This window comes from Oryzias latipes, chromosome 3 (assembly GCF_053564925.1).
Source record: "Oryzias latipes strain Hd-rR chromosome 3, Olatipes_Hd-rR_3.1".
Classification (NCBI taxonomy): domain Eukaryota; kingdom Metazoa; phylum Chordata; class Actinopteri; order Beloniformes; family Adrianichthyidae; genus Oryzias; species Oryzias latipes.
Genome location: NC_136239.1, coordinates 20,173,305 through 20,191,574, shown reverse-complemented (window position 1 = coordinate 20,191,574; position 18,270 = coordinate 20,173,305). Strand labels below are relative to the sequence as shown.

The window sequence follows — 18,270 nt, the reverse complement described above, 5'->3', positions numbered from 1 at the left end:
CACTGACAAGAGTTTACTCAAATCAACTCAAAAAGGCTTTTCCTGAAACCTAGCTCTAGTGGTCTTTTGAGGAACTGCAATATGTGGACATTTCTGCATTTGCAGGGTTGGAGGATGGTGGGCTGTGTAGTTTAGACTTAAAAATGTCCCATGTTGTTTTAAGTTAAAGGCTAAAATTTTTCAGACTTAAGTTTACAAGGGCTTTAAATTCATTTTAAGACAATTGCAGGTTTATCTAATTAACAGCAGATTATTATTTATTTGACAGATTTAAAAAAAACAAAAAACGTATTCGTATATCATTAACATGTTGTCTTCAGGGTTTAAAGACCCACTCTCATGAAAATTGTGTTTTTGGTGTTTTTAACATGTTCTTGTGGCATTTTTGTAAAGTTAGGTTGGGGGTGTTAGGGACTATGATAGCGAGAGGGAGTGTAAACAAAGGCATGATGGGTAGTGGGGGAAGGCTTACTCTGTGCCAACAGGCCCTCCCAGAACTCAGAGGCGAATTTCTGATGAACTCCTGTTGCTCTACAGAAACTATGTCCTTGAAAATTACCCAATTTTAAAATTTTGGTATAACCATAATTAAAACGACCACTGGGAACGCTTTGACAATAGAGACAAAAGATGGTCGAAGTGGGACTTTAACTTTTTGTTAAAATTAATAATTAGCCTTTGAAATGGACTGCAATGAAAGCTAACTCAGGTTACAGTGGGCGATAAAAAAGTCGTGCAGGATCAAAGCGCCCGCTGTGATTGTGCTCATGGCCTCTGCCCAGTCTGTGTGGGAGTGATGGTTTTAGGTTTAATCGTGTGCAGAAAGACAGCAGTCCTCCTGCTTTCGTTTCACTTCTTGTCATGTATTTTTACCCCAAAAGAAAAAAAGAACTTTTAGAAGAGCTGAGAGATAGCAATGGGTTTACACGAATGTCCTTCCCGTCTCTGTATTCTCGGGTTCATGTTCTTTCTCAGGGGTAACTGGGTTGTTTGCTACTTTTAAACCTCGTCGTCTTGGATCCAGCTGAAATTCCTTTCTCCTCATCTCATTTCCTGTTGTAGCTTTCTCCAAAGCTAACTGCGCCCCAGTGTTCTATCTGGCTGACTTCTCCCTTTTTCTCTGTACTCTTCCTCACACTCAATTGAGTACACTGCATGTATTTTTCTCGGTGGACCCCCCCCCCCCCCCAAAGCCTATGTTTCCCAGGCCTGAGCCTGTGTTCATGTCACAGAAGATTAGAGTAACGAGTCAAGCGGCGGGTCTGTAACTGTACGCACGCCTGGCCGACTGGAACATGCCAGCAGAGTGGGTGAAGAACAAAGCTCCACATTCACACTGTCAATTACATCTCCTCAATCACTCGTGTTTCCTCATTTTTATCTCCTCTAGCCTCTTTTTCTTTTCTCTGTGGTGTTTTAGCTGGGGAGGAAACCACTTCTTCCCTTTCCTTTTTTTATTTCTGACTTGCTTGTTCTGTCTTTAGTGTAGCCCTGTCATTCATAGTTTTGCTGCCCTACTGCTGAAGGGCCCTCACACCACACCCTTTGCTCAGATATCCCAGCTAGATAGTAAACAGTAATGCTTAAATGATAAAATAATTTTAAAAATTCATACATTTGGTACTTCCATCCAGTCATGAGGAGGGAAAACACTCAACTCTGGAAAGGTTAGAGGAAGTGGAAGTTAAAAATGGGAAGTGTATCGAAACAAAAGAAAGAGAAATCGAGTTGAGGTTTATTTTGAAATAGAGAATGAAAGTAGCAACGCAAGAGATATCTGAAACAGATAAGATGAAAAGGCGAGTAGAAAAAATAAGAAGATGAGTCCTCACTCTAAGATGATAGCTGCAATGACTTTTGCTTTGCTCCTATCAGCTGTTGCAGCATCCCTTACTCACTGTCTGGTAGCGATGCTACATGATGCGGCTCTGCATGCGTGCAGCTCCAGGGCGGTTTGGCTTGTCTAGAGATTTCAGACAGACAAACCAAATGTTTACGCCATTGATTTTCCGCTTTATAAAAACTTTTAGTTTCATAAAAATGGCTTTTACAAAGATACTGTTACAAATTAAAACGACCCAGTTTGTCATTTGTTTGGGTTTGCTTGTTCCTCCTCTTTTTATTGAGTCTCTGATCAGAACAATGCTGTTCTGATTTAAGATTCTTTTCAAAACATAAAAGATGTACGATCCGGTCCGAGATTTTGAGTTTTCCATTATAAAATAGACCCAATAACCGACCCTGGTTGTAGGTCCATAGAAAAATGCAACAGAACGGTTAAGGTGAAGCTAATGTCACACGATGACACATGTTGATTGGCAGAAGGTCATAACGACAAAAGAAACCGCCAAACCAGCGCCAATGTCTCCGGCTGTATTCCTCTTTGCCCCCTGCAGTCTTCACTCAAACAACTTTAAATGGGTTTTGGTCCTTTTTTTGTATATATGAAACTTTTAATGTTTGTGGATCAGTCAACAAGCAGCAACAGCTTTTTTCTATTATTGACTTGGTTGGACATCTGTAGAACATCTGAACGGATGTGGCGAGTTTGTTTCTCACATCAATAGGGTTTCATACTGACACTTGATGTCTTTTTTCTGGATTAAATAAGCAACGGCGCTTTAAAAAGTCTTAATTTTTGTGTTTTTATGCATATTTTAAACAGATTGGCCGCACTGTGTGATCACTTCTGCTTCCAAATACCTGCGGTTTTGTTTAGAGCTGCTGTAACCTTTTGTCATTTTTGACAATCCCAATGATGCAATCAAATCAGGATCAGGACACGTCACTGGTTACGAGAGGAAATATTGGATTGGATTTAAAAGATTAAAGGGAATTTGGGAGCGCAGGGGTGAAATCAGGGATTACATGATGGAGATGAAATCATATTCGAAGAAATAAGAGGTAAAAATTGTGAAGGGAACAGAGAAAGTGCTTTGGGACAAAGTAACAGCAGTATTATATTCCTTTTCATTCAATAGTGCTTTGTGTATAGCTACAGATTATTTGTTAAATTTAAATATTTTTCATCTTCATCTTCAAAGGATAAAACACAGATTATAGAAGAAAAAATATAATTTTTTCCTTTTTATTTGGGAATAATAGTGCTAAAGGATAAGGATACACTGGATCTGAAACCATCAAAATATTAAAGCGTCAAAGAATAATAAGAATGTGAATAATCCACAATACAAAAAAAAACAGATACATGCCAATGACTTTTTCTCAGTGATATATGACTTATCTGTCACAAGTACAGGCAGACGGCTGGTTCCAATGGCGGCAGGTTTATTGGCACAGCTAAAAGTCCACAAAGCTACATCAAGGCCAGGCAGGCAGGAGTCAATAACGAGCATGAGAGCATCAGAGAAGAAACAGGAGTAGTCAGGATCCAGGCAAGACCCAAGGCTGGGAGCAGGGGGCAGGCAAACAGAGTCAGAGACAAAACAGGGTCAGAGGATCAGAAGATCAGAGGATCAGAGGATCAGAAGATCAGAAGATCAGAGGATCAGAGGATCAGAGGATCAGAGGATCAGAGGATCAGAGGATCAGAAGATCAGAGGATCAGAGGATCAGAAGATCAGAGGATCAGAAGATCAGAAGATCAGAGGATCAGAAGATCAGAAGATCAGAAGATCAGAAGATCAGAAGATCAGAAGATCAGAAGATCAGGTCTGGCTATAACACTCGTTATTGCAGACAGAGTGGCACAAACAATACTTCACACTGAGTGAGGCTCAGTGCAGTGCTTAAGTGTACTGTGATTGATCTGGCAAATGAGAGTCAGCTGTGCAGCACTGGGGTTGCTGGGAGATGTAGTGCAATCAGTACTCTGGAGACGGTTCCCGCTGGTGACCAGAGGGGGGGCCAGAGCTCTGACTTCTGACTCTCATTTGTTAAAAAAAAATTCAAAATAGTTTATTTAGAGCTACGAAATTTGACTTGCCGCGTTGGATTCAGAAATTCTCAGTCTTCTGAGTGCAGATTGATGGAATGGAAAAGTTCTTTAATCTCATGGTAGATTATTTGTTTGGTTAGACAATGTCCCTGTATCCTCCTTTTCAGATGTTAGTTGCATGGCCCGCGCATGGTGTTCAGAGTGGACTGTGGATGCAGTCAAACAAGGCTTTTCTAGACCCATTTTGATATTGTTATAAATATTTTGGCCTATCTTAAGATAGATGATTTGTACAGTTCTCAAGACCAAAGGAGGAAGCAGACACCTCCATGCATAAAAAGGCAATAATACAACCTTTTCATAGATTTTTAAGTCAGTCTGAACTGGTACCTGCATCCATTTATAAAACATAATGAATGACCTTTTATTTATTTTATAGAAAACATTTTAACCACAAAACTCTGCACCCATTTTCCTTCAACCTCCCTCAGTCAGGGTCTGTTGAAACTAGACTTTAGTCTAAAAGTTGGTCATGCTTGCATCATAGCAGGTGGTTTGCTTCCTGTCTCAGCTCTGTGGAGATGGAGGAATGCATGGCAAAAGCATCCAACTGCATACAACTTCTGTTTCCTTTCAGAGGAACAAAGCATACAACCTCTGTTTTCAGTTCTGTACAACACTTTAGGTTCATATACACAAGTTTGATTTGATATATTTTAGGGCTGCACGATATGAGGAAAACTCGCGATATGCGATATTGGTGATTAATATTGCGATAACGATATAAATCGCGGTATATAAACAAATAGCAAAACAACCAAAAACATAATTTCCGTGTTCACTGCAACAGTTTAAAAATTAGACTCCAAATGACCCACGTCGACGTAGGAGGCAAACGTCAAACATAAAAGGGCTCATCTGATTGATCAACAACGTAAACGGGTCCTTCCGATTGGTTAAATGCATAAAGGGATTTATTTCAGTTGTTCAATATTTCAAGCTGCCATGAGATTGTTTTAGCAAATTTAAGGTAACCATTTATTGCGATTTTCGCCGTCTTTTGCGGTATGCATATTGCACAGCTTAATGTCGCGATAACGATAAATTTGCGGTATATTGTGCAGGCGTAATATATTTTATTCCTCTCATGAAAACACCACATTTATACATGCATTCAATACAGTCTTCCAAAAACAATACAAAACAGCACAATCTTCCAAAGGAAGAAAAAATGCATTTAATCCAAATTTTCAAAGCAAAGTATGTTCGGATAGGTGACGATAGAAGAAAAATAATCTAACTATGGTTCATTTTTGTTGTGCTGATAATGTTAGAAATGGACTATAAGAGTCAGTAAGCTGGTGGAAGAGAGTGTGAACAAAAAAATAATGGGAAGTGGGGGTAGGCTTACTCCGTGCCAGTGGTCCCACCCACAGATTTCTGATGAACTCCTGCTGCTCTGCAGAAACTATGTCCTAGTATATTACACAGGTTTTTTTTTCAGATTTTGGCTGAAAACAGCATAATCACAATTAAAAGACCACTGGGAACACTTTGAAAATAGCTCAAAAGATGATCAAAGTAAGACTTTTTGTCAAAATTAATAATCAACCTCTGAAATGAACTGACAGTGTAACTAAAGTAAACTCAGGTTATAGTGGGTGGTAAAGGAGTCATGCAGGCTTTTCCTTCACCGCTCTGTTCCGATATATGAAAGACTTGGGGTCATATAATCCCAGCCGGGCACAAACCGCAATTATTATTTCTCCTTTATGATCAATTTTCATACAGTTTGCACTTCTGTGTTTTGAAAATGACGCTATCTATACGTCACTAGCAAATCCAAGACGCTGATTGGTCAAAGTTCAACTGGTGGAACTTTCAATGCATGTTCAGTGGCAGGGTGTTTTGCACTTGGAGCCCGAAAATAAACGTAAACATTTGTGTAGCAACGCGTGAATGCGAGAGTTTTGAATGCAGAAGCCCGAATTAGCGTTTACATAGACTTTTCATTGAAAGTGAAGTGAAAGTGTTCGCTGGAACGCACATTTCCCAGCCTGTTGTAAACTTAGCATTAGAAGTACAATTATACAGACAGTAACTGAGATAAATGTAAATTGTTGCTATGCCCTCACACAAACACACACAGGTTAGCATTAATTACACTCACATGTTCTAGGAAAGAAGATAACTGCCTGTGAAGAAGCGTAAATGTCCTTTACCTGTTAATGCTGCTTCTATAAAGGAAAGGGCTGCCCTAACAAATAAATGTTTTTCCTTCATGTGGTTCCTGTTTTTAAAATCCATATGGTTTGTTTACTTGTTTTTAAGCAGATGCAGAATTTGGTCTGAAGTTTCCGGAAAGGTTGTCTGTGTTGATTTTAGCACAAAGGTCATTTTTGGGATGGTGGGGCTGAATCGCTTCAGAGTTTTCTCAATCGTTGAGGGTTTGTTTACCATCACATCTTGCTTTGATTTTATTTGTCTTCTCTGTTTGGTCCTTTTTTTGACAAAATCCAAATAGAGCCTGCTGCATAATTAGATGAGTTGTTTAGTGTGATTTATAAGTAGTAAAATATCCTCACATGCTTGAATGGGGGTTAGAAAGAAATTTCAATCAGGCCACGTTGGGATTTCAAATCCGTTTGCAAGAGATTTTGTCCTTCAAGTGGAGTGGACAATAGGGAAATTAAGCTTTTTTGTGAGGACATTTACTAGAATAAAGGCCGAAATAGCACAACAAAGCATAGTAGCCTCAGATTCCCATAAACAAAACGGTGGTGTTATTGGAGCATGCACTGACAATGTTGGTTAACACATGTGTAACAGTAGACCGGGCAGTCCCATGGGTCCCCGAAGCGAGGAGAAACAACTCCATAAAGCAGAATATATCGATCCTGCCGGACCGGAGCAGCAGTGGTTTGTGTGCCTCGGTGGGTGGTTGGACTGCATTCCTGTGAAAGGCTGTGCTGTCACACGTGTTCGATGCACTGATGAACCTCAACAACATTTCAGGAAGTGCAACACAAAGATTCCTCCATTCAGAGTTGTGATAACACAGATTGGGTTCACTGAAAGCTAAAGCTCTGTGTGCCGTGCTGTGCATTATGCATCTGTCGCTGCGACCACAGCTTGATATATGCGAGTCTGATATAAAAGTTGCTGCCTCGGCAGATGCAGGCCGATTTGGACCTCAACTCACACACACACCCAAACCCACCCATACACAGAGTGGATCTTTTTTTGTGCTTTCAAGTGTTTCTAAAAAAAAAAAGGGTTTCTTTCAGCTTAAGGAAAAAAATAAAATAAAAGGTGTTTTGGATTAACAGCTCTCTCCTTCCTCTTTTCTTTGTGCAGGCGAAGCAAAAAACATCCCCCCATACCCAGGGCCCAACAAGATGAGGGACTGTTACTGCACAGTCAACCTGGATCGAGAAGAGGTCTTCAGGACTAAGATCGTAGAAAAGTCACTCTGGTGTGTAAATCATGAAAATAATCAAAGGATATTTTAAAGAAAGAATTCATTTGAGGAGCTAATGATAAAACATTGAGTTTTTGTAACGTCAAAGTACTTGGTGTTGTGTCATTTTTGGAAAATACACTCCGGATGAAGAAAAAGGGTGAAAATCTCGTCTACAAAAGATCAAACTTAAGAACTGCTAAATTGATGGCTAACAGGTTTACTTAGCTGTTTTCATTAAAATAATAATAATAATTAAAAATAATACTATAAAAACTAAGCTAGAATGGCTCCAAACTTAAACAAATGATTCTCAAAGATCCACTCTAATAAAAATCGTGTTTTTAACATGTTCTTGTGACATTTTTTCTCATACTGTGGGATATATATAAAGAAAATTACAATTGAAATAGCGTTTTTGGGCTTTTCTTTATTCAAATTGTGGTAAATCAGGAGCAGACAAAAATGTTGTTTCAAAAAGCTTGTAGCTGTTATGTAAAATCTACAATCGGCCAGCCGATTGTCGCCCTGCTCCGCCCCATTCTGATGCATCCACTTGAGGACAAATAGATCCACATACATCTGTCTAATTTACGTCCCGCCCACAACGCAGAGGAATTTCTGATAAACTTCTTTCGCATTGCAGAAACTATGTCCTAGAAAATAACACAGGTTTTTAATCATTTTGGCTAAAAAAAAAACAGAATCATAAATGAAAGACCACCGTGAACGCTTTTACAATAGATGAAAAAGATGGTTGGACTGTAAATATCAAATCTGCTTTTGGTTGGCAGCTTTCAGATGGTATGTGTCTCTGGGTTTGATGACAAAATAAAAGGAAGGAGATTGCTAAAAAAAATATATTTTTTCTTTCCTTTTTCCTTTGCGGACATTCTCAGTTTCTGTCCGTCTTGATGTCTGCACAGATAAGGAAGAAGTCAGTCATTATTAGCAGCAGCCCTGAGGGCTCAGCTCACGAGATTCACATAGCTGTGGCGTCTGTGGTCTTCATTTAGGTAAATCCGGCTGGGGAAGTCAGTGTGGCCTTGGACCAGTGTCACAGCGACTCCAGCTGCAGAGCAGTCCCGTGAATGAAAAGGGCTGAATTAAAAAAATATTTAAACTGAAAAGAGAAAAGAGGTTGAAATGAAGGTGAAAGTTAATTTTAATATCTGCCTCCAGCCAAAAACACTCCTAGACACGGAAATCCAGCAACAGTTGACAGATTAACCAGCAGTCAGGTAGCCTGTGATTACATAACTTTGATTTGATGAGTTGACAGGATGCTTTTAGTCCCAACCTAGTAACCTGTGTTTAATTTTTCATTAAGCTGTTTTATAATAAATCATGTTCCAATTCTTTTAGGTAAACAATGGCAAAGAACAACACAGATTCAGGAGGATTTTTGAAATGAAATCATAACAGTTTTCCTCTCCTGTCTGTTTTTTGTTGCAGTCCCTTCTACGGAGAGGATTTCTACTGCGAGATCCCGCGCACTTTCAGACACCTCTCCTTCTACATCTTTGACAGGGACGTGTTCAGGAGGGACTCAAGCATTGGTGAACACACATTTCTTCTCCTTCTTTACTTCTGTCCCCCCCCTAAAACCGGATGAAAGCTTTTTTTTTTAAACTGATGACGTTTAAAGAAAAGGACGCATTTGTCTAAATTAAGAAACCTGTTGGTGCAGCATAGTGTCCTGGAAGCACTTTCAACCTAAGCAATCATACAAAATCTGATACGATTTACTAAATATACAGCTTTCGAATGAGACTTTTTAGTTTCTAGCCATTGAAGAAATAAAGTGCATGTATGCACAGTGGTGTAGTGGTTAGCCCTCCCCCTCTTCCAGCAAGAAGGCCCTGGTTCAAATCCCGGCTGGGACCTTTCTGTGTGGAGTTTTTGTGTTCTCCCTGTGCATGTGTTGGTTTTCTTCAGTCACTCAAGCTTCCTCCCACAGTCCAAAGATGTGCATTGTAGGTCAGCTGCCCACTCTAAATGAGTGGTTGTGTGGCCCTCCAATGGGCTGGTGACTCGTCCAAAGTGTAAACTACCTCTGCACATGGTGGCTAGGATAGGCTCCAGCAACCCTGTGAGCCTGAAAGGGATTCAGTGAGTTTAGAAAATGAATGGATGGATAAGACTATGTCAAAAAAGAGTGGGAAAATAGCATGATTTTCTTTCTACCTAAAATACCCCTAGGCAGGGCATTTGGGGACTGCAACATAAGACACACAAATGCAATGACTTTAGTATTTTTATTAGTTTAGTTTAAAAAAAAACAGAGGAGAGGTAGGAACCAAGGCCAAGTCATCCATCCATTTTCTTAACCCGCTATATCCCTTTCTGGGTCATGGTGTTGCCAGAGCCTGTCACGGCTACTGGTGGGTGAAGGTGAGGTAAACGGAATTGTCGCCAGTCTGTTGATGGTCGAGTCAAAGAAATGAAAACGAATTGAACAAAACCAGACCTAAAGGGTCTGACTCCGAAACAAAGCAAGAAAACTAAAGTATAGACCTAACTTCTCTACCAAATGTTGATCAAAACAATGGGAGACATCAACCAACTTGCTTTGTATATACAGTAAAACTTGGACTACATGGGATTGAACAGGATAGACTGTCTTACTTTTATAGCGATCCATGTGCAGGGCTGTGTTTGATTGCCCGGCCTCCACCGGGTGTCTTTAATTTCCTCATCAAAAGAAAACATGCAGATGAGAAAGACACTAAAAAACATGGATTCACAAAAAACTCTGCATGTAACAATAAAAAAAAAAATACATTTAAGCTATTTACTGAGTTTTCAAGCAATCCCCAATCATGACACCAGCATGCAATAGATTTGAGTTCATCTTTTTACCTCCTTACTCTAAGTGCCTGTCAGTCTGCAATTTAATATCAGAAATGTTTTTGTATTGTTCTTTAAGACAGTGAAGCCCTTCTTCCAGACAGAAATACAGTATATGGATCAGTGCAGTATCGGCTTTTTTCTTGTCTGCATCAGACAGTAGATTAAATTGTTCTGGAGACTCATCATGGAAATTGATGTTGGCTTGTTTGTATCACATCTCCAAAGAGTAAAATTACACATCTTTATTCATAAATTTGCTAAATGTAAATGTTATGTCTGCAGGTGTGCTTTACACAGACATGTGGATCAGAGATACTGACGATGCAAAATCGCACACAAACTCAGCAAAACTATTTTTTAATGCCCCCCAACCACCACCAGATGTTTGCATTCTTCTAGGCTCAGGTTGGTTTCAAGTCTCTGTTGCCATAGAAACATGCTGAGTCAGAAATGTGTCATGGCAGAATGTGACTAAAAATAAAAGCTACAATCAGCAGCTGCTTGTAACTTCTAGACGTCTGACAGTCGCATTACTCAGATGAACTTACAGTTCCCCTCTTGTCTGGACCCGACTGACGTCAGAACAGCAGAATTTTCAGTCATCCGGAAGACCCTGACAGATCTACTGGCAGCAAAGAGTTTCACTTTTAGTGTTAGTAATTTGGGGAAAGCATACAAGCATTTTTACTGTGCGTTGCAGTTTGAAAACATAATTGTAGTTGTTTTTTATTTTGCATGCGTTTAGGTGATAATTAATTAAAACAAGTGCAAAAAAATAAACTAATAAAAATGTTTTTGTCTTAATTTGGTTCTTTTAAGAAAAGCAGGTCATCAGTTATTTTTCAAAATCCTTGAATTAAACATTTTATTAACTCTTTGGTTCCTTTGGAACACTGTCTGCTCCTTTATGTCACTCATTAAAAATGTCTATAAAAAAGCAGAAATAATTGCAAAATGATCAAAACTATTCTATTGAACTGCTATCAGAAATGTTTTACTTGTAATGTTAATTTTTCAAGGTTGAAAAGTGTACAAAGAACTACATTTGCAATAAATAAATATAAATAGTTTAGTTGCATCAGTAAACGCATAAATATTTAAGGTGCAAAAGGCATTTATGAAAGATGAGCATTCTTCCAAGTGTTACGCATAGAGGTGGAATGATCATGATTCGGGCCGGTGTTGGATTAAGTATAAGGAAAAAAATAAACTTTTTTGTATTGAGATGAATAAACAAGAAAAAGTCTTGTATGAAGATGCTCCACACATTTATGCTTCATTGATCAGATTTTGTATTTATTTTTTAGTACAAAATCCTTTTAAAAATCTTTTTAAAGTCAGTGTTAATCCCTTTTTAATTCATTCTTTTATGAATGTTGATATTTGGAGACATGTTGGATTAAAGTGTAACAGGTCCGTGCACGTTTTTGGGGGTATATTTGGATGTAGTCAGGTGTGTCTGTGTGAGTGTCTTGAACTTTATCAGAGCACAAGCTCCTGCTTTTGTGTGGGAGGTACAAGGGGTCGACTTGAGGCCGCTCCACCAGTGCGTCGTCTGCTCCATGGCCCTGCACAAGTTAAACAAATGGATTTACAGTGCATGTGCAGACATGTAAGCGCCTGTGTGTGTGTTTGTGTGCGTGGGGGTGGTGGGGTCGTGGTGCGCTTGCCATGGATCACATCTGAACGTTGAGTGTTGTTGTGGAGCTCATTTGTCTTTGTGTTCTAATGTGTATGTAGGCAAGGTCGCGGTGAAGAAAGAGGACCTGCAGAAATATCACGGCAAAGACACCTGGTTTCAGCTGCAGCCTGTCAGTGCCGACTCAGAGGTGCAGGTTAGTGTAACGAGAACGCAATCACACTTTTTTTTTTAAAACACAGCACCCATTTATTTTCTTTTAGCATCTGCCACACAAGGCTGAACATACTTCACCTTTTTCTTTTTGCTTTTAAACCCCATAATTCACCTCCTTCTATGTTTTCCCAACGTCATTTGTTTTAATTGCAGAGATATTTTCAGGTTCTTCCTGAAGCAATACAGTTGGAAACAAGAATCCAGCTGTTTTTACAAACTAACACATAGAAATGACGGTGTAGTTAGAGAACTGGTAACTGAATGCACTTTCAATTAATGATTAAATGTTCACGGCGCTTTGGCAGGCTGCCCGTGTTGCGCATTCAAGTGTGTGTTCGCACAAGGCCAAGATGGAGGGCAGCAGGGTCCGGACTATTCCAAGGCCGTCACCGTGCAGCGAGAAAATGATTCACAAATGGAAAACACTCGGGACAGGTGCTCCTTTTCCCGAGAGGGGAACGTCACAGCAAGTTCACCTCAAGGTTACAAAAAAAAAAGCCTGCAGAGGTTTTAGGAAGTGCTAATAATAAGAATAAGAAAACAAAAGAATTATGACAGCAGGGCGGTATCACTACCAGAAACGTGTCGCAACACAGCTTTCTTAAAGTTTTTGAATAAAGATGTATTAAGTGGAAGTATATTTGAACAAACTACATGGCCGCTAGTCCCGCGGTTTGCTCAGACGTGAGTGTATGGCTAAGACCAAACACACCTTATCGACTCAAACACCATTAAACACTCGACTGAAGGGGTGACAAAACAGGCTGATATCTTTGTTCAGAAAATAATTACTCAACCAAAGTTATGGCTGCTGCATGTACTTCAACAAGCTCTTTAAATGTTAAACTTATGATTTATCGATCCTATAAAATCTCTAATTGAAAGTTTTTTTTTAGTTTTTGGTTTTTAAACAAAGGCATCATTAAGAGTTCCTCCTGAAAATCTGGTGTTATGATATCGCTGGTTCAAAACAGGCTTTACCAGGCGATCTCCCAGCATCCCACGCACCTATGGATGTGTGTGATACTCTGGCGGCATGTTAACGTTTGAATCAGGGCCGGGCCCAAACAAACACGGCATGTGTGCACCTGAAACATTCAGACCTGCGGGGTCAATGTCACCTGCCTCAATGTGTCTTTGTGAAAAACACAAGCTTCCCTCCACAGCTGCTCCGGGCCTGATCACCTGCTGAAGCACTGCTTATGAGTTTCTCCATCTGTCACGAACCAATCCGATTTGATGGAAATGATTCAACATTTTCAAATGTTTCCATGATCAATTCATATGTACCTTTAAATAGTTCCCCTTTTAAAAAATAGTTTTATTGAAGTGTGCATTTTGGTGTGCAGTGGTTAGCCCGGTTTCTCCTCAGCAAGAATCTCGCCTCTGGGTTCTTGCCTTTTTGAGTTTCATGTTCTTCCTGAGCATGTGTGGGACTTCACCCTGGCACCCCAGCTTCTTCACACTGTCCAAAAATGTGTTTCACAGATTGATTGGTGACTCTATTCTCCAAGCTGCAAAAAGTGTTACCCCAAAAATAGGAAAAGAACATGAATCTTAAGAAGAAAATCACTACAAAGCAGAAAATTATCTGTCTATGCTGCAAATCGTTTTTACTTAGCAAGAGATCTTATGATAAACAAGGAATTCCACACTACCGGTAATCTAAATCTAACACTTATTCTTAGAACATAAATCTAAATTTTTGTTTCCAAAAAATGATAATGAATGCCAGTCTAACTTGTCAACACTTATTGAACTTTAAAATAACACCCTTAAAATTGAACCCAAAATAACAATGCAATTTGAGTTTTTTTTTAGTCTTAAATCAAGTTTTTCTGTTGTTAAGAGTTTGGAGCAATGGGATTTTGACTGATTTTAGCGATCATTTCCTTATTTCTAGATTCTAGCTCTAAGTCAAAACAACAAAGTCTTGGAAATATCCTGAATGTCTGAAAACAAGCTTTAAAATCTTTGTAAGTATGAAATAGTCTGCAGTGTAGACTGTAAATGGTTGTTTGTGTGTGGCCCAGGGTAGGCAAACTGTCCTTTGGATTTAAAGATTTATCCCAGTTCTCTATTATTTTTTATGTGTGGTCCTCTTGTTCTAACAAGACCAAACCAATGAAAAAATGTGGAACATTTTCTCAATCCTAATCTCAGTTTAGTGCTCCCCAAAGCATTGAACACCTTTTCAAATCACCTCCATTACTGACATTGATTGGTTAATTTAAAAGTACCAAACAAATCTAAAAAAATCCCAGCGCTGTCATCTGTGCAGGATTAAATAAAGTGTATACTAACAACACTACCTCATGGGGAGTCGAGAAACGGTATTGAGGGCTCGTGAGAGTAAGACAATTTAAGTGAGGTAGGGGTAATTTACCGTATATTAAAATGGGGCAGAGAAAGACAGAAGCACCCCTCCACCTTTCTGCTAAAATGGTTTGGCTGTGCAGAGGAGATGTTTGTGGTGAAAAACTTCAGACCCTGGTTGATCAGATTATACATTTATTTACAGACGTTCACTGGAGGGTTTTGGCTGTGCTTCACTCTGATCGAATATAAACAAAATAGAAACTCCTTTCAAAGTAGAACTACAACTAGTAGAACCAATCTACAGGTTGGTTTTCAGAATAAAGACTTTGCTCTTAGCTTTCCTGGACATCTGTTTTCCAAACTTTCTTTACTGTAGAGGGCTTAAAGTTGCAGATCCGTGATTAATATCCATGCTGTGTGTGTGTGAGTGCTAAAGAAAATCCTGTCAGCCTTACAGCTTGTTGCTCCTCTGATACACACTGTCCAACGCTTTCAGCTTTTGCACTTATGTCCAGCTGTTTCCATTTGGATCATGCAGACTGCAGTCAAGTCAGGGAAGCATCACAACATAAACACAATTGAAGAAATGCACGTTTGTTCAGGAGGACCTGGCTGCAGACAGCAACATGCCGAACAACGATCCGAACCGGGAAGTTCCCCATTCCGCTCTAAAAAAAGCCTTTTCTACATTTCTGAACGGTTTTGGTTAGGGTTAGGGTAATTTTTTTTTATCAGGTGCCATCTTGTCTGCAGCCATTTGTTTGTATTATGACAAAAAGCAGGAGCACTTTCAACTGCTGGGTAATTTTTTTGTTTTATTTTTATTACTTCAAAAGTTTGCATCTGAGTCCCGTATTGACTATTTGCTCCCAAAAACACGTATTTTGGGTCAATTCTTTCTTCGGTCACACATTTTTTTAAAGTCCAAAACCTTCCAGTAAACAAAAAATCTTCTTAAACTCATCAGATATGCGTACTTTGCTGCATGTGCAATATTTCCTACCATTCACTACTGACTATTCAATACTCCCAGTCATTCACCACCCACACACACATACTCATTGAACAGTGAGCAGGAACATCTGCAGACAGATGGGTGTGTGTTGCTCCGTAGCAGCTATCAGATACAGAGACACATTCATCCGGGGAGAGGAAGGATGTGTGAGAGGAGCAGAGCACAGAGAGAAAAAGCCAAGGAGATGGATCAAATGAAGTAGGAAGATAGAGTGTCTCTTTTTTCTCCTCTCAATAGAGAACACATTGTTTGGCCTGTATGCACGTGTGTATGTGTGTGTGTGTGTGTGCGTGCGTTGTTTGTGTCCCTCCCTTGAATCAGTCAGAACGAGCGACGCCTGTGAGTTTGCATACTGATGCTGTTAATTAATGGAGCTTTTCTAGACAGCTGCAAACGCCGCTCTGTCATTATGACAGTAATCCAATCATTTCACAGGCAAAATATTTGCAGTGTGAAGCAGGAGAATCAGCACATGTTCACACCGGAGGGTGTCTGTGTGTGTGTGTAGCCTTGCACCTTTTAGCCTCGCATAAAACTCAGAAAGTGGCATCTGCATCCCTGTTTTGATTTGCTGCGTTTTGAGGCACCGTGGATGAATGGATGGAGATGCGTGCCTTTGAGCCTTCTGATGGATTGGCTCTGACCCTGGAGCGAGTTTATAGAGTGAATAAAGCTGTTTGCTAGATTCAGCAGAAATTTGCATTGCATCAAAAGCAAGCATTGAAACTGTGTTTGCATGTAGCTGATGGGACACTGGACTGTGTTTGTGCGTCATGCAGGGAAAGGTGCACCTGGAGCTGCGTCTGAGTGAAGTTATCACTGACAGTGGAGTCATCAGCCATAAACTGGCAACTAGGTAAGACTGTGTTTTACTCATTCTTTTAATGAAAATCTTGTTTTTGGTGTTGTGTTCTTGTGGCATTTTTCTGACATATATAAAGAACATTAAGCTTCAATTTTTTGTATTATTTCAATATTCAAATTGTTGTGCATCAGGAAAACGTGCTGTTGTAAAAAAAATAGCTTATTTGGGAAGTAAAAAATACAAAATACCAAGCTCCCTACTTCCAGGAGAGGGGAAAGGGAGGTGGGGTTGCTGTACTCCAAGAGTCCCGCCTACAAAATGCAAATTTTGAATGATCTACTTCTGCTCTACAGAAACTATGTCCAAGAAAACAACACCGATTTTTTTTACATTTTGGCTAAAATAATCATAATTAGCTTCAAACAATTTTAAAATAGATCAAAATATAATTATAGTGGGTCCTTAAATCACTTTGTTTGAACATTTTCTTTTTTTGGTAGGTTTGCCAAATACACATTTAAAAGTAGGGATGACTGCACAGTTCTGCTGAGTTTCTGGTGCAATTCCTTTGCTCTGGTCTTGCAGGTTGAGCAAAAAGAGGAGAATAGACAAATTTTAAAAAGCCTAGTCAAATCACACAGTTGAAGTTGCTTTAAGTCCGGAAGTTTCCAGCAGTCTGCGTCATCCCACTTCTGTTTATCGTGATGTGTCATGCACAGGAGCATTCTCACAGTGCTAAATGTCATGCTGGCTTCAGCGCAGAACGCTTCATTACACCTCTGTGGTGCATGGCCTGTTACCTGGCAACAGCTTTTGACTGGCACCAAGACACATCCAGGTCTGAAGTTTGTGTTTGGAGTCCGCCTCGAAAACAGCCACCACGGCAGTTTAGTGAACACCGCACCCCACAACACGCAAAGTGTGGATGAAGAGCACGCTCTCACATGTGTGTGCGTGTTGGCTTCCCTCATGGGTAAAAATGCAGCAGTGAGCTCTGATGATGAGCCAGCATGGCTCTGTTCCCGGAGCACATTGTTGGTAAGGAGCTTAGAGCTTAGAGCAGGATGTCATGCAGGCAGAGTTCTCTAGAAAGACGCGCGTGTGTGAAATACATTCAACTCTGCACATCAGCAGAATCATTCACGTCACACAGGTTGAGATGAACGAGTGCTACAGACAAATCAAACTTTGCTTGTAATTGAAGAAAACTTATTTAAGGAGTTCTCTTTTTTTGCATGTTTAGAACTTTTATTTCCCAAAAAAAAAACATTTGTTACATATGTCATTGCTAAATACTTAAAAGAAACTTTATTTAAATCTATTATCTGACAGCTTCCATAGACGGTAAAGAGACTTGGTGGTGGAATGAGGAAGTACAGGAATGCGTCCAGAGGAAGAGGTTGGCTAAAAGGAAGTGGGATGTAGAAAGGACTGAGGAAGATAGACAGGAGTACAAGGAAGCGCAGCGTAGAGTGAAGAGAGAGGTGGCAAAGGCCAAACAGAAAGCTTACGATGAGCTATATGACAGGTTAGACACAAAGGAAGGAGAGAAGGACTTGTACAGGCTAGCCAGACAGAGAGACAGAGATGGGAAGGACGTGCAACAGATAAGGGTGATTAAGGACAGAGATGGAAAGGTGCTAACAACCCAGGAGAGTGTACAGAAAAGATGGAAGGAGTATTTTGAGGAGCTGATGAACGTGGAAAATGACAGGGAAAGAAGGGAGGAAGATGTGGTTGTTGTGGAGCAGGAAGTAGCAGAGATTGGAAAGGATGAGGTTAGGAAGGCTCTGAAAAGGATGAAGAGCGGAAAGGCCGTTGGTCCTGATGACCTACCTGTGGAGGTATGGAAGTGCTTAGGAGAGACAGCAGTGGAATTTCTAACGAGGTTGTTCAATAGGATTTTAGAGAGTGAGAAGATGCCTGAGGAATGGAGGAGAAGCGTTCTGGTTCCGATCTCTAAGAACAAGGGTGACACGCAGAACTGCAGCAACTATAGAGGAATAAAGTTGATGAGCCACACAATGAAGCTGTGGGAAAGAGTAGTGGAAGCCAGGCTTAGGAA

The 18,270-nt window shown here is 40.0% G+C and overlaps 1 protein-coding gene across 4 annotated transcripts in view; it reads left to right on the top strand.

Moving 5' to 3' along the window:
* The window catches only part of rasa3 (RAS p21 protein activator 3), a 48,578-nt gene that overhangs the window by 8,984 nt on the left and 21,324 nt on the right, over positions 1-18,270 (top strand). For all 4 annotated transcript variants that reach the window (XM_011490324.4, XM_078945124.1, XM_023953392.2 and 1 more), the window contains exons 2-5: positions 7,256-7,373; positions 8,814-8,917; positions 11,952-12,046; positions 16,180-16,256. In XM_011490324.4, coding sequence (XP_011488626.1) covers positions 7,256-7,373; positions 8,814-8,917; positions 11,952-12,046; positions 16,180-16,256 — 394 coding nt within the window. The remainder of the gene's footprint in view (positions 1-7,255; positions 7,374-8,813; positions 8,918-11,951; positions 12,047-16,179; positions 16,257-18,270) is intronic.